The sequence below is a fragment of the Triturus cristatus genome, chromosome 3_2, assembly GCF_964204655.1.
Source record: "Triturus cristatus chromosome 3_2, aTriCri1.1, whole genome shotgun sequence".
Lineage (NCBI taxonomy): Eukaryota > Metazoa > Chordata > Amphibia > Caudata > Salamandridae > Triturus > Triturus cristatus.
This window is the reverse complement of record NC_140584.1, coordinates 1,000,024,865-1,000,048,885: the sequence shown is the minus strand read 5'-3', so window position 1 is coordinate 1,000,048,885 and position 24,021 is coordinate 1,000,024,865. Positions and strand designations below refer to the sequence as shown.

The following is a 24,021-nucleotide window of genomic DNA, read 5'->3' as shown; positions in this document are numbered from 1 at the left end:
CTCAAGAATAAAACATTTTGAAGTTCTCAGCTTGACTCTTCTGTAAAGAAACGATCTGGGAAGAGCTCATCTCACCTTGGTTAGAGTGGCTGTAGCTATCTTGCGGTGGATAAGAAGATTGTTGCTGGCCTGATGAACTTTCCTGCTGGCCATAACTTGACTGCCCATATGAACTGGGTCCTTAAAGATGCAAAGGTATAAAAATAATATTTAACCTTGTATCGTTCTCAGCTGCAAAACAAGGGCAATCAAGTCAGAACACATTAACAGAGAACATTTGATAATGCAGCAGTGCATAAGTGGAAGGGAATAACTATCCATGAATGGGCCTCAACCACACTGGGTACGCAAAGAAAGGGTTATGGTTCCCATACTGCACTTTGCTAACTCTACTAGAGTCCTAGTATACAGTTCATAACTCAAGTACAGACCATTACCTTTAAGCGTAATAGTCTCTTCGTGCACTGCTGAATGGCTGCATAAAACTCCCCCGATTGGTAAATACATTTCCAATTTTTTCATTGATCACAATATCCTTGTTTGTTTTGTACCATTATGGTTTTACGTTTTATTATTTTGCACTTCTAAATGGACTCCAGATTAAAAATTATCCCCTGGCTTTTATCAGTTATCCACTCTAGTTTTTCTGCCTTATTTAAGATGGCGTATAAGGTTTTAAAATAAATATATAAAGCAATAGTGAGATCTCCTCCCAAATCAGAATAAGTACTTATACTTAAATAAGGCAGAATAACTAGACTGGATAGCTGATAAGACCAAATGATTTGGAAGAACTGTGGACCATAGATGTGAACTCGCTCTATACTTCTAGTGCCCCCTCTGAAGGTATACAGGCAGTACAATGGACACTACTTAAGACTGAGCAAGTCAGTGCAAACAAAGTGTTTTTGAATGAATTAATACATTTTTCTTTATAATATAGTTATTTTTGTTGAAATGGTTACTTTTATCTATACAAGAATGGAACCTCAGTGGGCTTTCTAGGTGTACTAAAGCAACACAAACATTTTCATGGCAAGGTTTGAGGAGGAACATATTTACAGAGATGTAAAATGACAATATGGTCTAAATATCTATTTAAAATACACAGACGACCTCTTCATGATTTGGCACAGGACCCAAGAGTCATTGAAGAAAAAGATTACCAATTTGAATGGTAATGGAAGTCAATATTGAATTTAGTTTTAAAACTGATTCTTCACACGTACTTTTTGGTTCTTTCAGTTGAGTTAAACAATCGAGATATACAAAGAAGAGTATATTCTAAAGCCACAAAATAATTTGCTAAACTTTCTTATCTTTGACCCTGGTACCCTAAAATAAAAAGGTCCCAATTCACAACAGATACATCCGAAAAGGATCGCCTTAGATAATTAAACACAGAAGCTAAAAGTGGATATAGTGAGAAGAGGTGAGTGGTGGCGTTGCTTGCTGCTCCCAGGCTGCTCCAAGCACTTTCATTCTTTTAAAAATTGCTGTTCTTATGTATCTGCTGCTATTATTAGACTGCTGCTATTGTTCTTGCATACTGCCTATTTAAACAGGGAATTTAGTCGTGTCACTTACCCGCAAGTCTCCAGCACGCACATACGGACCTCTGGGGGGGACATTCTAGATCGCCATCTTGTGTACGGCGCGTTCTAGTTGTCAGGGGCTCTGGCTACATAACATGCGCGAAGGGCGGACGCGTAGAGGACGAGCACAGCTGGCGCACCGACGGCGCGCCAAAGGCAAGCCCGTCTGCGTCAGTATGTCGGCTCTCGCCAGGAACGCTGGTCGGGGTTTGCCTGGGCTGTACAGCTATTCCAGGGAAGAATTATTGGCGGTTAATCCCACTATTAAGTTGTGTAGCACATCTCCACCAAATTCTTTGGAAGGACCATTTGGCTGTGTATGTGGTAGATATGTCTCTCTCACTTTTCCACCCTTTATAACTCCTCCCATTGTTCAGCCCCAGCTGAAAATTCTCCAGCTAAATGTGCGATCGTTGGTTAAACACCACTTAGAAATCCATGACTTAGTCATGGAGGAATCTCCAGATGTATTCTTCCTGACTGAGACCTGGCTCAATGAGGACATGGTGGCTGAACCGAATCTTGCATTACCCGCTGGGTATTCTATCTGCATGGTTAATAGAGAATCTAGGGGTGGTGGCACTGCAGTGATTTTTATGTTACTCATGTCTTTTTGTGAAAGAAGTTATTGAGGGCTGCGAGTGTGCTCGCTTTAGCATCACCGTGAGTACACATCTGGCCCTATCTGGCCTGCTGGTCTATCGTCCACCAGGGCCTGCCTCTAAGTTTAAAACTGCCCTGCTGGAGGCAGTCTGCGTGCTCGCTATGGGCACTGCCAATGTTAGTATTTTGGGTGATTTCAATCTGCACTTTGATTTATTGCAAGATAACGAGATCTGTAGCTTGCTTGCGGACCTGCTTGCGTACCAACTTAACCAACTGGTCCCCGGCCCCACCCATTCTGCTGGCCATTTGCTGGACCCTATTTTCTCTAACATTATGTCTGCAACTGTGGAGACCCTTAAACCCATGGGTTGGACTGACCATTCGCTGGTAACAATGTTTCTTCCGACCTTAGAACCCCTTAACAAAGCTGCTCAATTGCCCATTTTCAAACGCCCGTGGCGTAAATTGAGGTTGGATGATTTTCATGCATTCCTCTGCATGAGTTCTCTGGGACCTCTTAATAATGCTGAAATGGGCTATAGTTTGTTTTGCGATTGGATCACCCATGGGCTTGACTCTCTTATTCCAGCTAAGTGGTCTCGGGGCCGTACCTCTGACGCTAGTCCCTGGTATAATGATTCATTGACCACCTTAAGGAAGGCCTGTAAGAGATCAGAGCGTGAGTGGAGAAAGGACTATGATCCCAGGAAAAAAGCATGTTATCTGGCTCAGATTAAACAATATCACAGAACTATCTGCAAGGTTCGAGCGGCCTACTATGCCAATGAAATCAAGCTCAGCCCTAACCCAGCTAAATGTATTTGTAAGTTCCTTAAAGACCTTAGAGCTAGAAAAAGCTTGGCATCCGCTGTTTCATCTGAACAGCAGTGTGATGACCTGGCCACTTTCTTTGTTGAGAAAGTTCGCACCATCTACCGGTCCTTCCCACAAGTGATCTCTCCTTCTCAAACCGCTCTTCCTAGATCCCAGCCACGACCTTCTTTAACAGCCATCCCTAGTATCTCACAGGATGAGTTCATTCGGTTGAGCCGGAAAGTTGAATCTGGCTCTCCGGCCGACCCTTTAAAGCCGGTTCAGTTTAGGGAGTCATTCTCTCTTTTTTTTACCCATTTATGCCAGATTGTCAATTTTTCCTTCTCTTCAGCTACTGTTCCCGTGTTGTGGAAGCAGGCATGGGTATCCCACATTCTCAAAAAACCATTACTTGACCCAGCTAAGCTCGAAAGTTTTCGGCCTATATCTATCCTCCCTTGGGTGGCTAAGATTGTGGTTTAACTTATTACAGTTATAAGTCGTAAGAGTGCACACTGGGATTCACCTTCCACTGGGGAAGGAATCGAAAATTCAGTCTCAAGCCACATCCCTTTTGATCAGGGGAGAAGATCCCACAGCACCGAGAACATAGTGAAAGACTTACAAAGCAATTGAAAGTTTACACGAAGGAGTGCGACCGATACACAACTTAAGATTGCAGAGGCACATGTTAATAACATACTCACGAACTTTTTGAGTACCAATAACATCTTGGATCCTTCTCAGAATGGCTTCCGCCCGGGCCATAGTACGGAAACTGCTCTTTTGGCCGTGACTGAACACCTGCGAACCATTCTTGATTCCGGTCAGACGGCGCATTGATCCTGCTGGATCTTAGTGCCGCCTTTGATACGGTCTCGCATGGCATTCTGCTACAGCGGCTGGAGGAGGAGGGTGTGGCTGGCCTGGCTTTGGAACGGTTTAGATCTTTTCTAACCGATAGATCTTTCCGAGTGTCAGCCCCCCCTTTCCTTTCTTAGGCTAATTCCATCGATCAGGGGGTGCCCCAGGGCTCGGCGCTTAGTCCGTCATTGTCAATCTTGCAGTGGTCGCCACGCAGTGGGACCTCACCATGGTCTGCTATGCAGATGATACGCAGCTGGTGGTGGCCCTGGCAGAAGGTTCCACACTGAACGCCTCTAGGTTTAGAGGCGGTCTGGCAGCCGTTGGAGATTGGATGACCACTAATCGCTTACAGCTGAACGCTAGCAAAACTGAGGTTTTGTTAGTAGGGAAGAACTCAAGCCTGTGGAGTGAGCGATGGTGGCCAAGTGTCCTGGGTAGTACTACTAATCCCAAGGCAGTTGTTAAGAACTTGGGGGTCTGGATGGATTCCTCCCTCAATTTTCAAGACCATACCAAAAAAGTTGCCAGCACATGCTTTGGACTCCTACGGGTCTTAAGCCTCTTCTGAAGTTTTTCGATCCACGAACACGCCTGTTGATTGTCCAGTCAGCTATTTTATCTCGACTGGACTATGCTAGTTCTCTTTTATTAGGGGCAAATCAAGCTGAAATAACTCGGTTGCAGCGTGTCCGAAATGCCGCAGCTAGAGGCTTGTTAGGGCTCCCGCAGCTATGCCCCTCTGCCGGTGCCATTCAAAGACTTCATTGGCTTCCCATGACGGAGCGCATTCAATTTAAGACGCTGTGGGCCCGATTCACAGAACAAACTTGAGACAAAATCCTAAACTTAGTACCATTTTGGTATTCACAGAACGCACTTACTACTTCTGGTATTCACAGAATGAACTTACTACTTTTGCGATTCACAGAATAAACTTACTACTTTTGCTATTCACAGAATGGATTTACGACTACTAACTTTACGTCCGCACTCGGGCCGGAAATTCCGGCCCAGAGGCGGGGCTTCCAGCCCGGAGGCGGAGCTTCTGGGCCGGAGGCGGAGCTTCCGGGCCAGAGGCGGAGCTTCCGGGCCAGAGGCGGAGCTTCCGGGCCAGAGGCAGAGCTTCCGGGCCAGAGGCAGAGCTTCCGGGCCAGAGGCAGAGCTTCCGGGCCAGAGGCAGAGCTTCCGGGCCAGAGGCAGAGCTTCCGGGCCAGAGGCAGAGCTTCCGGGCCAGAGGCAGAGCTTCCGGGCCAGAGGCAGAGCTTCCGGGCCAGAGGCAGAGCTTCCGGGCCAGAGGCAGAGCTTCCGGGCCAGAGGCGGAGCTTCCGGGCCGGAGGTGGGGATTCCGGCCAGTGGCGGAGATTTAGCCATGGCCAAAATCTCCACCTCTGGGCTGGAAGCTCTGCCTCCGGCCCGGAAGCCCCGCCTCCGGCCCGGAAGCCACGCCTCCGGGCCGGAAGCTCCACCTCCGGGCCGGAATTTCCAGCCCGAGTGTGGACGTAAAGTTAGTAGTCATAAATCCATTCTGTGAATAGCAAAAGTAGTAAGTGTATTCTATGAATCGCAAAAGTAGTAAATTCATTCTGTGAATACCAGAAGTAGTAAGTGCATTCTGTGAATACCAAAATGGTACTAAGTTTAGGATTTTGTCTTAAGTTTGTTCTGTGAATTGGGCCCATTGTCTTTCTTTTAAGATTCTGAAGCTGGCTACACCAAGCCTGCTTGGTAACCTGCTTATCCCATGTGTTCCTCCGCGTCAGCTGCGCTCCTTGGGGCAGCATCTGGTTATTGTCCCCCGCGTAAAACGCCTTTGCGCTGGGGGCCGGTCTTTTCGCTGCTTGGCAGCTAAGTTATGGAACTCCCTGCCTGTCCAGATTCATAGGATGAACTGCTTGTTCGCCTTTAGGAAAGCGATTAAAACTTTTCTTTTTCCCCCAATTTAGTCTTCTTTATCATCCTTCTATTTTTGATGTTCCTCTACTTTAGTGTTTGGTTCCACACTTTGATGCTGCAGCGCCGGGTTTGCCCCTTTGCTGGGGCAGCCGTGCGCTAGAAAAATCCGAATAACATAACATACCAGATGTTGTCACACAAGCCACTGAATGAACAAATACAAAGACCTAGAAAACAATTCTTGAAAACTTTTGAAGGAAGGAGTCAATAAGATTTAGTTTTGTCTCTAAATAGTCTACGATAAACAGGGCCATAAAAAGCTTATTAAGAAAAGAGGAGAAAATTTGCAACCTGAAATTGGTTTTGGAGATTTACAAAAAGAGAGACCAATATTTGCACTTCAGCAACTCATTGGTATGAAAGAGATAGTATCAAGAAAAAATAAACATGTAAATAAAATATATTTGGAGATTTTCCTTGCATGAATTGCGTACCCTGTAAAAATGTCATTAGGGCAACAATGTTCGACAAACTCGCATCAAGCAAACTATCCCAATAACAACTGCATTTACTCAATGAATTTATAAGTGGGAAAGCCAGAGCGAAAATTTAAAATTTGGGTTTCAAAACACAAAAGCGACATTCGCAAGAAGACTGTTAAGTAGAGTGAGGCTGTTCACTTTCATGTAGAGACCTGTTGTTAGCCAAATGAAAATTCAAGTATTATAGATCCTCAATCCCTCTCCAGGTATGGACATTTAAAAATGTTTGCTGCAAAGGAAGATCACCTGGATGAAGATGTTGGACACTATTCAATCCAGGTGACTTATGTTTCATACAGGTACCCCGATATATTTGCTCAGGTAGTAACCAAACCTTTCACCTATAATTCCCCTGCCATTACACAACATAACGGTTCTTGGTGCTGACCTTTTACCTAGTTACGGTAGTGCTTAAATAACCTGGGGTTTTCTCCGAAAACTAGCCTCATTCATTATGCATGTGGATTCTTGGATTCTCAGCAGGACTACCAGCTCCTGCATAATAACTATGTATAAGGGTCATTCCTTCCGTCATCCTAAGTCCAACATGACACATCAAGGTAGATCCCCTGAGGGTACCACTTTGGGTATATAAACACAGTATCTTTGCTAAGGCGAGGAGAGGAGAAAAAGGATTTCCACGCTGAAACACTGACGCAAGATGCTGAGGTTCCTACATGCAGACACTCCAGCTCGCAGTAGTCTGCCATCCCTCGCAGGGTGTCCATTTCGAGACCAAGACGGGGTCCCACAGTCTCTCACTTAAGGTAATGGGGTTTTTGCTTCAGCCTAGGGGGGTTCTTGGCTCGACGCACAAGTTACTTACCTTCGGTAACGATATATCTTTAAAAAACATCAGTAGTCATAGATTCCTTACCTTAGAATTACCCCCAGGCGTCAGACTGGATCCAGAAAGTTTTCATCAGCAGTACCTCTGCGCGTCAGTAGGCGTCGGCGTGCGGCTCCGTGTGCGTCGTTGGCATCGGCAGCGCCGAGATAACGATGCTGGAGCTACATAGACGCGCCCACGCGCGCTGCCGTCAGTTCTGTACACGACTTTGTGCCAGGAAGGCAGAGCCATGCAAGAAACTGACCACGGTGCCATGAAACTAGGGCCCTGAAAGGGATGACCTTAACCCTAGAAATCAATTTGCAGAACGGGGAGGATGGGTGGGGCGGTAAGGAATCTATCACTATTAATGTTTCTTACAGATATATCGTTACCGAAGGTAAGTAACTTGTGCATCTGACAGAAACACTTAGTGATAGATTCCTAACCTTACAATAGATACCCAAGCAATACCAACGCCGGTGGTGGGTCTGCGAACCAAGATCACACCAGAAAGTCCTGGAGAAAAGAACAGCCAAAGAACCCGTCTCTCCGGACTTGGATGTCCAGGCAGTAGTGCTTAGTAAACGTGTGCAGCGAGGCCCACGTAGCTGCCTGACAGATGTCATGCAAGGGAACTCCCCATCCCGAAGCAGTAGTGGCTGCAATCGCCCTGGTAAAATGGGAGCGCAGCCCCACCGGAGGCTCCTTTTTAGCCAAAGAATAACAAGACTTTATGCACAGAACGACCCACCGAGAGATGGTCCGCTTGAGCACAGCCCGACCTTTCTTTTCACCCACGTAGCCAACAAAGAGCTGGTCATCCACCCGGAACTGTTGTGTGCGGTTTAGGTAGCATAAGAGCGCACGTTTTGGGTCCCAGCGGTGGAGCCTCTCTTCCTCTTTTGAGGGATGCAGAGGCAGAAAGAAGGCGGGTAAAGTGATGGTCTGCCCAATGTGAAAGGCAGTGACAACCTTTGGCAGAAAAGATGGACGAGTCCTTAGGACCACTTTGTCCGGATGGACAGAGAGAAAAGGAGGTTTAGAAGAAACAGCCTAGAGCTCACTCACTCTTCTGGCAGAGGTGATGGCCCCCAGGAAAGCTGTCTTTAAAGTTAGAAGACGAAGAGGACAGTTGTGAAGTGGCTCAAAGGGAGCCCACATCAGATATGTCAGAACCAGGTTCAAGTCCCACTGAGGCATAATGAAAGGAATAGGAGGGAAAAGATGAGTAATGCCTTTTAAGAATCTATTCACAACGGTGAACTTGAAAAGGTAAGGATGATCTGGAAGCCGTAAAAAGGCTGAAATGGCCGAGAGATAGCCCTTGTTAGTGCCCAGAGCAGAGCCCTGCTGGGCCAAAGAAAGAAGGAATAGAAGGACCTCTGAAAGAGGTGCAGAAAGGGGATCCACAGCCTTTGCTGTGCACCATGCCACAAACTTATTCCACCTGGAGGCGTATACTGTCTTAGTGGAGAGACGCCTGGTTGCCAAGATTACATCACAAACTTCGGGAGGCAGGTCAAAAGACGTCAACTGCCGCCGCTCAATCTCCACGCAAGGAGGTGGAGGTTGGACAGGTTCGGGTGGAAGACCGTCCCTTTTTGCTGCGACAGAAGATCCTCCCGAAGAGGCAGGCGGCCTGGGGATCGATAGCCATGCAGAGTAGCTCGGGATACCATACTCTTCGAGCCCAGTCCGGAGCCACAAGAATGACTAGGGCCCGGTCGCATTTGATCTTGTACAGCACTCTGGGCAGAAGTGGTATAGGCGGAAAAGCGTATAGTAGACCGCAACTCCACTTGCGACGAAAAGCGTTGCCTAACGAGTGCTGCCTTGGAAATTCTAACGCGCAGAACTGATGAAATTGCGTGTTCTCTTCGGTGGCGAATAGATCTAACCAAGGCTCTCCCCACTGCTGAAAGAGACCTTGTGCCACGTCTGAGTGCAGACGCCACTTGTGATCCATCATGCACCTGCGGCTGAGTTTGTCTGTCCTGGCGTTCAGAGACCCTGCCTAGGTGTTGAACCACCAGGAAAATGCCCTGATGTTCCAGCCATGTCCAGAGACGCAGAGCCTCCTGACATATGGTCCACGACCCCACTCCGCCCTGTTTGTTGCAGTACCACATGGCGGTGGTGTTGTCCGGGAACACCTGCACTACTCTCCCCTTGACAGAGGGAAGGAATGCTTTCAGTGCAAGTCGGATCGCCCGAAGCTCCAGAACGTTGATATGGAGCCGGGACTCCGCCGGATACCAGAGTCCTCTGATCTCCGAATCTTCCATGAGGCCGCCTCATTCCAGAAGGGACGCGTCCGTCACCACTGTGTGTTCCGGTTGGGGAAGGGAGAGGGATCTGCCATTGACCCATTTGTGAGCCACCACTGCAATTGTTGTGCAGTGCCCTCCGAGATCTGGACGTGATCGGACAGGTTGTCCTGATGCTGTGCCTACTGGAACTTCAGGTCCCACTGCTGTGCCCGCATATGCCATCTGACATGATCCACCAACAGGATGTAGGAGGTCATCAGGCCCAGTAGCCGGAGGGTCATCCTGACCGAAACCCGGGATAAAGGCTGAAAGATCGGAATCATCGCCTGAATATCCCGGACTCACTGCTCAGGAGGATAATCCCGAAACTGCGCTGAATCCAGAACCGCTCCGATGAAGAGGAGCTTCTGAGAGAGAATCAGGTGCGACTTCAAGACGTTGATGGAGAACCCCAGCAAATGCAAGAGGTCGGCCGTAGTCTGGAGGTGGGAGACGACTGCCTGGGGTGAGCCCGCCTTCAACAACCAGTCATCAAGATAGGGGAAGACTGGGACCCCAGATCTGCGCAGATGAGCTGTGACCACCGCCATCATTCACCCGAGGGGCGCTGGTAAGGCCAAAAGGGAGCACAGTGAACTGAAAGTGCTTGTGGCCTACCGTGAACCGCAGGTAACACCGGGGGGCCGTCAGGACGGGAATATGAAAGTAAGACCTGAGGAAGTGTGAGCATCTTGAACTTCTTCTTCCGGAGGAAGCGATTGATGTTCCGAAGGTCTACGATAGGAAGCAGACCCTTGTCCTTCTTGGGGACCAGAAAGTAGTGGGAATAACAACCACGACCTATTTCTGGCCCAGGAACGCGCTCGATGGCCCCCTTGGCCAAGAGGGCCGTGACTTCCTGCTGAAGAAGTGCAAGATGGTCCCCCGACATGTGGTGGTATTGAGGTGGCATGGCTGGAGGGGGAGACTCGAAGGGGAGGGAGTAGCCCCGTCGGACAATTTGCAGCACCCACTTGTCCGATGTGATGTTGCGCCAGTGGGGTGAGATGATGGCAAATTCTGCCGCACACTGGCGTTTGATGGACCTGAAAGGTCGGACTAGGAAGGCTTTGCAATGGATGCTGCGAGGGTGGAGGTAGACTGACCCGCCCGCTGGCCCCCAGAACCGCCTCGATGGTTCCCACGTCCGCGGCCGTGCTGAGAATGTTGCTGCGCAGGCCTGAGGCTCTGGAACGAACGTGTTGGGGCACCCCGTCCGTGGCCACGAAAGGAGCGAAAAGCGGAAGGCAGAGGAGGGCGAGTGGCCGACAGGCTCAAGGACTTGGCCGTAGCCCGTGAGTCCTTAAACCGCTCCAACGCACTATCCGCTTTATCGCCAAAAAGGCGAATGCCATCAAAAGGCATGTCCATCAAGGTGTTCTGGACATCCCCTGAGAAGCCAGTTGTTCTCAGCCAGGCGTGGCGCCGAAGCGCCTCCGTCGTGGAAATCACCCCGCCCAGCGAGTCGGCGGTATCTAGCCCACAACAAATGGTTAACTTTGCTGCAAATCTGCCAGCTGATACAGCTTGAGAGACTACTCTCCGTGTCTCCTCCGGACAGTTGGGCAGAACCCGCGCCACCGTATCCCACAGAGAATGGGAATAACGGCCCAAGAGGCATGCGGTGTTCACCAACCGCAGCCCTAAGCTGGCAGATGAAAACAGCTTCTTGCCAAGCTGTTCCAGCTTCTTGGATTCCCTATCCGGAGGTGCGGAAGGGAACGCGCTCTGGGAAGCAGAGGCTTGGACAACCAAGCTCTCGGAGTGGGGTGTTGGTAGAGAAAGAGGGGGTCGCCCGGAGCCGGGTGATCGCGGCGGGCCACGTTCCTGTCCACAGGAGCCCCTGTGTTGGGCCTGGACCAAGTACCCAAAAGAACGTCATAAAGTGTGTCATTAAAAGGCAGCAAGGGCTCCGAAGAGGTTGCCGCCGGCTGAAGCACTTCTGTCAGGAGGTCAGTCCTGACGGCCACCGTAGGGAGTTCGAGGTGGAGGGCCTCGGCTGCCCTACGTACTACCACTAAGTAACTGGCTCCCTCCTCCGTAGCCACGGTAGGAGGAAACAGCATGCCAAGGTCGGGTGAGGTGTCAAGACCACTGGCATCCCCCAAATGTTCTGCCCAGTCCAGGTCATAGGTCTTATGTGCGGTTCCAGTCTAAACACTAAACAATTTGTCCATGGAAATATTTGTCATGACTTGCGAGACTATACCAATTGCAACACACATAATGTTGTGTATGCAATTTGGTGTCAATGTGACCCTATTTATGTGGGCCGGACGACTCAAAAGATAAAAACTCGTCTCGGGCAGCATAAATGCTGAATTCTCAGCAAAACTGAGAATGCACCTTTGGTGTCCCATTTTTGGGAATGTAACTCTGATATGCCTTGGCAGGTTATTAAAGTGATACGGATTCCTCCAAGAGGAGGGAGTATTACCAACATCCTGAATAAAACTGAATGTCGATGGATACTCCACTGTGATAGTATTAATAAAGGTCTTAATTCTATGGCGGAGTGTCATTCTGTAATATTTAGTTGAGGGATTGGTAAGGAACCATGTACTGCTTGTTTGACACTAGGGTTACATTGTGATTTGCAAATTTTACCACCATATAGCAGGTAAGTCTATATATATTCTTACTGGTTCACCTCTCCCCAAGAGTCTAATTTGCTGCCCTTACTGTAAATACAAAGACCTGAGTTTTTTTGTCAATGCATACTCACTGTAATTGTGTCTCTATACACAAACTGTAATTGCTAATTTATATATGTAGCATGACTGTTCATTACATTTAAGATGAGTAAGGTTTTGGGTTTTGCTATGTGACTAGACCATCATCTTCAATTAAATCAAAATTGTTCTATTCTCGATGACATTATAATGTCATTGTTTGCCATTGTACTATTTTAGTTCAATATGGATCACTGAAAATTTCAAGTGGTATCTCATTGTTACAACTAAGCTGCTTTTTTAAGAAAATGTCTTTTTCTTTTCTTATTGTTTTCTTTGTTTTCTTTACTTTTACTTTTACAGTGGGCTCGGGCAAAGAATCTGCTATCATCTACATTTGGTATTATAGTAGTATGTAGAGGACGCCCGGTTACTTTATCTAGTTACCGTTGTTTCATTGAGCAGACCACTTGTAAGCACGGACTCGGGTTCCCATTACATATTTTGACAATTTTAAGATGGCGCCCGCGGCTAAGCTCATGAAATATATTGCAGTCCGTAATGGGCACGGGCACAGAATCCGTCATTATTCATTTTTTGTAACATAGTGTTGTGATTTGGGTGTGCCTCAAAGTAGCTCACTTTTAGATGACGCCTGGTTAACTTATTCACATATCATTATTACATCGAGTAAATCGCCAAGGAGCACGTATTTCCATTCTTATACTTCGTTTTGACCATTCTAAGATGGCGCCCATTGGCGCTCACTGGTAAGATCAGGCTACACCTCATAGTCTGTTATCAATGTTTCTGATAAAATCGCACAGGCTTACAAATGCTATTTATAGCGTCTGGGTGAAGCACCGAATGGCTTCCTGATTTTGGTAAGTCGATGCGCGCAGCAGTTATTCTAGTTGTATACCAGCCTAAACGGACGTCTTTTTGTAGACGCCCTTACCGCTGATGGTCTCTGTGCGGTACATGATTTGGGTACCACTATGTTCATGTTGTTTAAAATTGTGTACATTAGTAAGGATTTCTTCTTTTAACTAGTTTTTCCAACTAGTATTGCCATTTGGGTGGCACTTAGATTCTTGTTTTTTATCGCTTAGTCATTTGTAGGAGATATAATACTGTTACTGGGTTTAGACAGCTGTGCTCTCAAATCACTACAAATATGGCTATGAGATAGGAGATATGTTAGCCATGACTAAACTTTATCGTCTTTTCGAAGTTAGAGATGTACGCTATATGGCCTCGCATGGAGTGTCTGTTATATCACACACACCCCAATATATATAGATGCCTTTGACTGAGACTATATATTTATGTCGTATCTCTATATACTTTGGATGTGTCTCCTTGTTTTTCAATTTCTTTAGCCCATTGTGGCATTGAAGCACATCGGTGATTTGTTCACCTGTTTCCTGGCATGATCTGCTAAATCATATGGATAGATACAGCCAGTTTGAAAGTTTCTATACCCTTGGACGGCTTTACATCACGCCCGCCGATCTCTGATGGCTGATAAATTAGGATTGCTTGTTCCAATTACTGATTCCTACATAGAAATTGCTTCATATTTATTTTTTCATTTCAGTGAAAATATTGGAACACCATTCCAACCCATGCAAGTAATAGAAGGTCGGATTGTTCTCTGAAATAAGTGATTTTTACATTCACTATTGACACTTTGGTGATGGTGATTTTTTCATTTATCACTTTTTTCTGGGTGCGGTAAATAGTGCTTTGAAAAGTTCTTCACCTCTGTTTCTTTTCGAATTTTTATTTCCATTTTCCTTCACCAAATGTTCTTAAATTTATTCTTTCTCTTACTATTTACTTTTATCAACTCCTAACTTCTTTTCTTCTTGTAAGCCTTTTCTTATAGAAGGAGCTTACTTTTAATATGTGACCCACATGTATTTTATACCGCAGAGAATTTTTGGACGCTCAATTAACTTTCCAGTCCTGATGATGACCGTGTAATTTTACAGTGGTTGAAACGCCGTCAACGCATATGTGGCCATAAAACGAATGAAGGACAAATTATTCATTATTCTGTTTTATGTTGTTCCCTCCCTGTGACGTGTATTTTTGTCGTTTGCCACTTGTCTGGTTTGTAATATATACTGTTTTTGTACCAGCACATTGTATTGAGCGCCAATGTCTTAATTGTTTTAATATTCATAAAATGTAATAAATTTGTCATTTTTCTAGAATTATTTTGCATATGGTTGTCTCTTCTCTTCTCTCTCTCTATTTAGCTTTTTTACTTAGTCTTTTCACTTACTATTTGTTTTGTTTGTGATTTGGATTTGTTTGTAAGTATTGTATTTTAAGGCAATTTGCTTTTTGAACCATTGTTAAGACTATACACAGCCCAGATCACACTGCTGTGTGAGAGGGTCCTCAGACCCCTCCCAGTCCTCCCCTTCCTCCGAAGTCTGCGAAACAGGCTGAAAATAAGGAGGGCGGACATAGGGGAAAAAAGGCCCCAACGGTGTCGGGATCGGCGCCGGTCCGGCTCCGGTTCAGGGTTGAAACTGGCGACGGACGGGCGACATTGGAGGTGGTGCCAGTGGGGCCGACATTGGTGGAGGTCTTACAAGGTCAACCGGCGTTGACTGTTGTCCGATGGTCATGCGGCGCCGGCGACGCCAGGGCTGGAAGCAATGGAAGGACAGGACCCCCAGTCGGGCCCACGGGGCCCGGAGGCGCACCGGCGGGGCCACAAGGCCCAAAGAGTCGGGCCATGGCGGCATGAAACTCTTGCACCTGAGCAGGGGTCGCCTACGGACCCGTGAAAGGTGGGTAGGCCGGCCGCAACGTCGCAGGCTCCGCCAGAGCCGCGGGGGTGGCACCAACCGCACCCTCAGTCGCAAAGGGCGAGGGAAAGTCGAGGAGTGACGACACTTCCTCTTAGAATGCTTTGACTTACCTGGCCCCGAGTGCGAAGACTTAGATCCAGAGGAACGATGGTGACGGCTCTGCGACCGGTCCCTCGACCTCCCACGGGACCGGGACCTTGAGCAGCATGAAGCCGACTTCCGGACTTTCAGCAACTTTCGGACCGCTTCCGCAAACTCTTTGGCACCATGGCCCGGCAGTCGGGGCATGACTTGGAATCATGGTGGCGCCCCAGGCAGTAGAGACACACGGGTTGGTAACCAACACCATGCGGTGACAGTCCCCACAGTTCTTAAAGCCGGGCATCCCTTCGACACCAGGAGTCAATCGACTCGAAGAAATTGAGACAAAAGGCCTCGAAAAAACTCACTCAAAAAGACTGGGGGTACTTGCTCTTCCCGGATCTGCGCTTGCTGGCGCAAAAAAAGAAAGTAGTGATGTCAGCGTGCGTGGGCGCGTCTAAGTAGCTCCAGCGACGTCATCTCTGTGCCGACGATGCACGCGGAGCCGCACGACAATGCCTACCAACACGAAGGGGTACTGCTGACGAAAACTTTCCGGATCCAGTCTGACGCCTGGGGGTAATTCTAAGGTAAGGAATCTATCACTACGTGTTCCTTTCAGATAACTACATACATGCTAGGTACACTTAGGTACATCTAGTTAGGATTGCATAGTAGGAGGATGCATTACTACTGTCATATATTTATATACCTGCCTGCATTCATTGTTTTAGCACTATGTAGGAATCTACCATCCTTTTACTCTGTTGGTGCTTATAATCATTTATATCTGGTTTTGTCTTATGGCTGTTTCAGCACACCTATTTTACACTAGAATGACGATGGTTCAATAAATGTTTATTGAAAACATCCCCATAGTTTATTCTGTGCATCTCTCTGAAACAAAGTGAGCACGAGTGACTGAGCGAAAAGTATTGTACCGTTTCCACGATCCCTGATGGGACAGAGTTGTCCTGTTCGATAGTTGCCTAGAACTATGCTCTCCTTGGTAAGAGGAGTTTATAGTGTCACTGTGAGCTAGAAGGTATACTGCCGAACATACCCGGTGCGGGTGTCTGGAATCAGTCTGGACACCAATCCCACAATCTATGTTGTCTAAACGCGCAGATCCTATACATGTTTATAGGAACTACACAACATGACTAAATATAACAGAGTAGACATGTGGTGTTTCTTTTGATAAACCTGTGTTATGTATACTTTTCTGATGTTGTTTTTAGACCATAACTAGGATACGGTCTAAAGTATTAACTGAAATCATGTGGGATCTTTGATATATAGAGCACATAGCTTATATTTTGTCAATTTTTTTAAAGATAACATTCTTTAGTATTTAGCATTCTTGATCAAGAGAATATTATCTCATCCCCTCTTGCAGCTTTTTAAAGGTAACATTCTTTAGTATTTAGCATTCTTGATCAAGAGAATATTATCTCATCCCCTCTTGCAGCTTTACATGCTCTTACATATGCGTTACAAATAGCTTTAGTTCAGTCACTTGCAGCAGTTCTTTTGTTAATTTTGTTTTGCAGGTTATATTTACTCTTCATATTTTCTAAGAAGTCCCTCATTCGTGTCTAGAAGCAGCTGCCATCTGTTGCAATTCTAATTCCATGACTAAAAAATTAGTTTCACCTGCGGTTGCAATTCAGTCCCTAATCTTTCAGAACATTTTTTCCATGCTTTTTTAAAAATTCCTTCTCTTGTTTAGTGATACTGATACCTCGAGTTACATTTGGAGGACTGCAAAAACATGGCTGTCATTGTATATTGTTACTTTCCAGTCCTTTGCTCTTGTTCATGCCCTTGGAACTCTGCAACCTGAATCATAAAGACTAGCTTAAGACACAATATACCACTTTGGGTGTAATAGAATGTAGAGTATGGTGTGTATGCGCTAACAAGAAGCTGTGAAAAGCAAAGGCTAACTGCACTAATTTACTCAGCAGATGGCAGACAACTGAGGTTATTACTTTTGACTCTGGGCAGGAACCAATGGGTGCTTCCAGTTGGTTGACTGTTGTTTTCATAGTACTATTGTATTATTGCATTTATTATGCAACACTGTTTTCTCTCCACAGCATTCAAATTTGCTTTCAAAACAAGTCAAACTTTATATATTTAACTGATCATGTCAGATTAATTTATTGTTTGGTATGACTATGATGTTTCACCTGAGGACATGACACATTCATTTCATCCACATGATTTACACTAGTTAACCACTGGTTGGTCATTCCAATGTAATTTGCTCGTAGCATATTTGTATTTTAGTATATGTTGAAATATTTGGGACTTTACAGCTATCCAAAGGTTGACAATATCAACATCTTAGTGAGCATATCGATATTACATTATTTTTAAGCAGTTTTCTATACGTTGGCCTTAACCTAGCGATAGACAAAAACCAAGCTGGAGTGGCATAAGAGAAGAACTGTCATTTACAGATACGTGGAGTTCGGACACTGACGCTTCCTTATTAGATAACAAGCACTCACAGTGAGCCCTTTCTGGTCCCTTTCATGATACCACTAACAGTTTGCTTTCTGTGTTGATTCGCAATTAACAACGTTAATATTCTTTATGGTTTAATGTTAATTTTCCATGCAGACAGTACATCCTAAAGAAGATCCAAAATGCACGGTGGTCAAATTTAAATGTTAAAAGAAAATGTATTATTACTTCTAAGAGAAAATGTCAATGTTGGGGAACATATTAAAAAAAATACTTTTAGAATAATGTCAATTTGGAAGTACAAAATAGTACACAAAAAACAGTACAACACTAAACAAACAAGGATATTGTGATCACTGAAAAATGTATAAATGTATTACACAATCAGGTACAGATTCAAACAACCATTCAGCAGTGCACGAAGAAATTGTTCATCATTTAGGGGACAGCATCAACTCAACTTAAACCACACTACATGTAAATAAAGGGAAACTGGATGGGTGTAAATGAATAAAAGAAACAAATGAACACTCCCTTTTTTGGATGTCTAACAAAAACAGTGCAGTTGCAATGAGGTAAAGCAACTGCTTCCTTTTTTAAAAGCTAAATGAAATTTTGGAGATGGCGTAGTTAGTTGAATCTCCACTACAAGTCATGTAGAATGAGTCAGTCTTGGCATCTTCCAAATTGTGCAGTCTCACCTTGTGAGGAGTGGCCGTAGTTGTCCTTTTGTGACTGATAAGGAGGAGGATGTTGCCCAGATGAACTCTGCTGCTGGCCATAGCTTGATGGCTGACTATAGGAGCCTTTTACACATTGGCAATTGTAGAAGAAAGTGAAAACATTTAACATTGTGCTACTAAAAAGCAAGTTCACTGCAGGACAATGTTTTGAGATGCATACCACCACAGAAGGTAATGAAGGTAAACCAACAGCACCAGTGACGTACTGCCAAAACAGTTTGAAACAAGATCACAACTTCACATTTAATAAGTGACTTATAATACAGATAATTCCCATAATCAAGGGTTATTTGCTTGTATAGTCGGTATCAAGGACGGGTATACTCTAGTAAAGTTTTTTTTCCGAAACATAACTAAGTGCCAATATGAGTGACTGAGAAGTCAGAATAAAGTAACAAAGTGTTTAAAAACAGGTTCTAAAATGCATTCACTAAGTTGCAATAGAATTTTTGTGTTGAAATTGTGTATTTGTACACAGTATATTGTAAAAACGAGTCTGCAATTTAACAGGATCATCAGATCAGGAATTACTAATTTTATTGTATTAGAAATTAGGGCATATTACAAAAATGTTTTTGAAATCCTGTTATGTGAATTTACAGTATCAGAAAAATTAAAACTAACATGTGTATAAGCACCTCATCTTGCCTGGCAATGCCCAGCTGTGGCAGCATATTGGGTGGAAGTCTTTGGGGTACTAGAGAAAGTTATAAATACACCACTATCCCCAGCTACCCTGATCGGACTACTGGGCTATGTGATGGAGCTAGCCAGTAACTCTCGTAAATTCTCTATTCTAGAGGTTCTCTTCGCCAAACGCAGGGTTGCAATGTGCTGGGGCAGTACACTAGCGCCAAAGAAGCGCCACTGCATCAAAGACATTTCCTATTGTTATGAATAATTATCTACTTTTTGGGACCTAATGCCCACAAGAACTCAACCCCAAGACATTTGGGAACCCTTCACCAGCTATATTCGCCAACAGGCCCATTCTTCCAGCACGTGAACCTTCTTGCAGACTGGCCCTGAAGACCAACACTATTTCACTGTCAAATTTACGTGTGCCATTGCTGTATTTGCTATGCCATATAAATTGCTTTGTATCCATGTGTATTAACTGCCAACAGCTATAAATAAAGTAAAAAATTAAAATTAAAAAAAAGATGTGTATAAGCACCAGGAGGCCATGCAGTTGGACAAAACTATGCTACATAAATACACTGTTATGCAACAAAACATAACCAGAAGTCAAAAGGTGAACCTCAGTGACTTGGTGTTAGCTTTTTGTCTAAGATCATAAAAAGTAGACACTTAGCTAACATACTCATTAGTGATATTTAAGTGTCACTATGAATTAAAAGCAGGACAAAATGCAGCTCTTCTTCAACTTGAGATAGAGTGCGGTAAGGCAAAGTGCCTGAATTGTTCTGCCCTGCTCCTGATTTAACAATTTGTGAGGTACACGGTATGCTTCCAGCACATAAGACTCTCATACAGGTTCTAGCTTAATGGATTCTGCCCATTTCATTAACCCACCTGAAATTTTAGCTTTTTGATCACTAGCTTTTTGGAGCTGTACTTTGGGGGAGTCTCACCCACGGAAATCACATTGTAATTGGGCGTGTTTACCTTGAGTGTCCAACTTTTAAGATAAAGCCGCTGAGACGCAGGTAGGGTAATGGGCACTGGGCTGATTACACATGAAAATGTGCGCACACACCTGTGCAGGCTGTACATGTGAGATTACGGTTGTGCACAACCCAGTAATTGTGCACATGTAGCCTGACACAGAAGGGACTCTGTGGGGATAGATGTTGACCTGGGGTAGGCCTTCTAATATTAGTGGGCACTCCTAGATAGGCCAGTTGAGTTTACTAGATTATCTGTAGTCTCACTGTATTCTACACATAGGGGGAAATCTGCCTTAATTTGCAGGTTTGCTTCGCTTAGGCCTTTACAGATCAATGAGCTGTCCAACTGGGGTGGAACATGCACCAGAGTTTGAATATGCAGGTCCCAAGAACATACATGTACCCCTTATGGGTTGTCCAGAGTTGTCATATTTCTCTGGCTTAGCTCAGAATCAGATTCCAGGCCTAATGTCAAAATGCTGGGCCAACTTAATTACTCTGCTCCCCAGGAGAGGAAACATAGGCCTCCCCACATAGAAGGAGCAGTTATCCGTGATTCACTCTACTCCTGAGGAGGAAGCAGCGGGGAGGAAAATCTGCATCTGACAATTAACTGTTTCACTGTACTAGGGTTGGGACAGACCCAGGCCCATTGAACAAAGGAGGAAGCCTAGACAAATGCAGCCAACACAGGAAGGGCTCCCCTTTGAAGATTTGGTGGGAAAGTCCCTGAAAAGAATGTCAGTTAGGGGTGGTGCATAGAGGAGCTGTGCACATAGACCACTTGACGGCATCATACTGGATTATCACAGAATGCTGTGTAGGATGGTTGGGACTGGGTGGAGGAGAGATGTGGCATCCTAGGATTGGCCAGGGGTGCCTGCCATGTGCAACTTTCCAACAACACGTATAAACATTGGCACAAGAAAGACACAGTGAGCTTAACTTTGGACATGGACGGTGACTGCAGCAAAACCATGGAGAGCTGGAAGGACATGCCCCCTGATGGACTAAGGACTGTCTGCAGTTGATCCCATGAATAGTGGGTCTCTCCAAGGCTAGTGAGTCTGACCACCTTACATCCCCGGAGGGCCCATTGGGAGAAGACATGGACTTCTGTGCCCCAGCAGGAGGAGGGGAGCATCAGAGAACAGGCAAAGGAGAAAAGCTGGTGCAAAGAGCCGGTGACGGCGGCTCCCTTCAAAGTAGGTTTTAGAGACCATGAGGTCTGCCACCAGGAGCAAAATGAGCCCAGGATCAAGCAAATAGGCCCAAATTGGCTAGAGTTATTAACCTTTGAAGATGGCCTATTGAACATGCCTGCAAAAGGAAACGGAAAGCCTTGAGAAATGTACTCACGAACCAAATTTTACTAGGAGGATTTATTTTTAGAGCCTATTGACCCGTTCTGGTGAGCTGACAAAGAACAGGTGTTCTGCTCATTCAGAAAGTGAATGAGCAGTAAAGATGCCTTTAAATTTTGTTTTTATTTTGTCACATTTGCTCTACTTCAGAGAAGGAGGTCAAATGTCAGCGAATGTCTACTTATAATTTCCTGCTTATTTTATTTTGGAGGTTGGGGTTCACTTTTCTTTCTCTGACTGAAAGTTTGAGGATTTTTTTTAAAGAGAACTGTTTGGCAATCCTGCTGTACAAAGTGTGTGACATTACAACTAAATAGTTTTTAAATGAACTGTATGAACATTTCAAAACATATTTAAGTAGCTATGAAAGCACATTTTTTTTGTAACTGATGAAAACAATTAATAGGAAGAAAACAAATCATAACACTTTACTTGGTGATGTGCAAATGATAGATATTTTTGCTGAAATACAATTGCCACAGATTGACTATACACTATAATTTTATCAGCGAACCTGCACGTTAGTGGAAATGTTTGTGAGCATTTCAATGGAAAATGTGCTATTTGTAAATGACAGTGCGCTATCACATTATGTTTTAGTATTATTACAAGGGGTTTTCAAAAATTGAACTGACATCCATTCCTACCTGTACCCTGATGGCAATGCTAATCCAAGAAGCAAGTCAGGGGTCACGTGAGCTAGATTCCAATTATACATGGAGCAAAAGTTCAGCCTATTAGCTCAAACAAAAGAGTATTTTGTACAGCAAAAATGTAGACTTTGCATATTTTAAGGTGCTCTCATATGTGATTATGAAGAAAAAAAAGGCTTTGCCTACCTCTGCCGACCTTAACGCACTCACAAACTACCAGCCAATCTCCCTGCTCCCATTCCCAGTATAGGCACTGGAAAAGACAATCAACAATCAACTCATGACACATCCGGAGCAGTACCAGGTACTCGACGCCTCCCAATTCGGCTTCCGCAGCAATCAGAGCACTGAAACTGCCCTGATCGCATCCACCAATGACATCCAAACTCGTCTTGACCGAAGAGAAATAGCAGCTTTGACCCTCCTAGATCTCTCAGCAGCCTTGGAACACCGTGTCCCAACGCCGGCTGATCGAAAGACTCAACCACATCGGCATCCAAGGGGACATGCTCAGGTGGATCTTCCTCACCGGAAGAACCCAGAAGATCCACCACTCACCTTTCACCTCTGAACCCAGGGAAGACAACCTTCGGCGTCCCTCAGGGATAATCCCTCAGCCCCACACTCTTTAAAGGATATATGACCCGTCTGGCCAAGATCCCACGGTCTCAACATAATTTCCTATGCAGACGACACCCAACTCATCCTCACACTCACCGACGACGGCACCACCACCAGAAGCAACTGCCACAGACCCATGACAAACGTTGTCAACAGGATGAAGAACAACTGCCTGCAGCTGCACACAGACAAGATCGAAGTACTGATGATTGGCAACAGCAGCAACACATGGAACGGCTCCTGGTGTCCATCAGACCTAGGACCTGCACCCACTCCCTCCAACCACACCAGAAACCTCGGACTCATCATTGACAACAAGTTCACCATGAAATCACAGATCAACGCCGTGTCCTCCGCCTGCTTCCTCACTCTGCACATGCTACATAAAGTCTTCAAGTGGCTACCCCTACACACAAGACGCACCGTGACATAAGCAATCAGCATCAGCTGCCTGGACTACAGCAATACCCTCTATGTAGGAATCGCCACAAACCTTCTACAGAGACTTCAGATCATACAGATCTCTGCAGCCAGAATCATCCTCAGCCTTCCCTGACAAACCCACATCACATTCCACCTCAGGAAACTCCACTGGCTCCCCGTACAGAAGAGATGCCAATTCAAGGTGCTGACCCACGCACACAAAGCTCTACACAACCAAAGACCCACCTACAATAACCACCACCAAAACATCCACCAACCGTAGAGAAGACTATGTTCCACTGCCCTTTCACTTGCCCATACTTCCCGCATCTACTGAAGCAGAAGTGGAGGACGCTCCTTCTCCCACACTGCAAAGACCTGGAACAGCCTCCCCGTGCACCTCCAGACCATCACCTCTCTCCTGGAATTCTGGTTGCCCCTCAAGACCTGGCCTTCGGGGCCTGCAAATGCCTGGTTACCCTACTGGGTGATTAGATGCATTTTATAAATCCTGATTGACTTATCGATAGGATCACACAATTTAAAACTAGTGTATGGGTCAAGTACCTTCCAGTTAGGTCGAGTGAATTATTCAAGTCAGTAGACCTGTAGGTCAGGTAACATTTTAATGTTTTTTCGAGGCCTGAATTGGTGCATAGGGTTCCATCACTATTTCCTTCGATACCTGCCCAGGAGTCGGCACAGGAACAATTTGTTTATCCCTGGGGAAGCAGATGTGAATGGGGTCCTCCGTCCATGTTTGGATTGCAACAGAGGCAGAAATCCTGTGGCCCAGGAACCCATACATGGGACCCCAAGCTGAAGAGCTGATACATTGGGGGTGTAATTTGGGGTGCGGTAAGAATGGAGGAGCTGTTGCACCACTCCTCCAGCAGAGACCATGGGCCCCTTCAGTGCCTGTGTCTGTGGAGTATAGGTTAGAGAAAAAGAATGCAGACTCCCGTGCTAGCACAGCTCCATATGGCCAAGCGGGGAGCAGGTCAGGCAGCGCAGGGGTAAGCTCCCCACCCTGCCACAACACAGAAGAAGGCTTGGGATGTGAGACTGGG

At 45.6% G+C, this 24,021-nt stretch overlaps 1 protein-coding gene across 4 annotated transcripts in view; it reads right to left on the bottom strand.

Moving 5' to 3' along the window:
• The window catches only part of TAF15 (TATA-box binding protein associated factor 15), a 481,601-nt gene that overhangs the window by 359,166 nt on the left and 98,414 nt on the right, over positions 1–24,021 (bottom strand). For 2 of the 4 annotated variants that reach the window (XM_085649621.1, XM_085649623.1), the window contains exons 7-8: positions 18,218–18,322; positions 76–180 (exon numbers count right to left, since the gene is read on the bottom strand). In XM_085649621.1, coding sequence (XP_085505747.1) covers positions 76–180; positions 18,218–18,322 — 210 coding nt within the window. The remainder of the gene's footprint in view (positions 1–75; positions 181–18,217; positions 18,323–24,021) is intronic. The other 2 variants (XM_085649622.1, XM_085649624.1) reach the window with 1 other exon arrangement.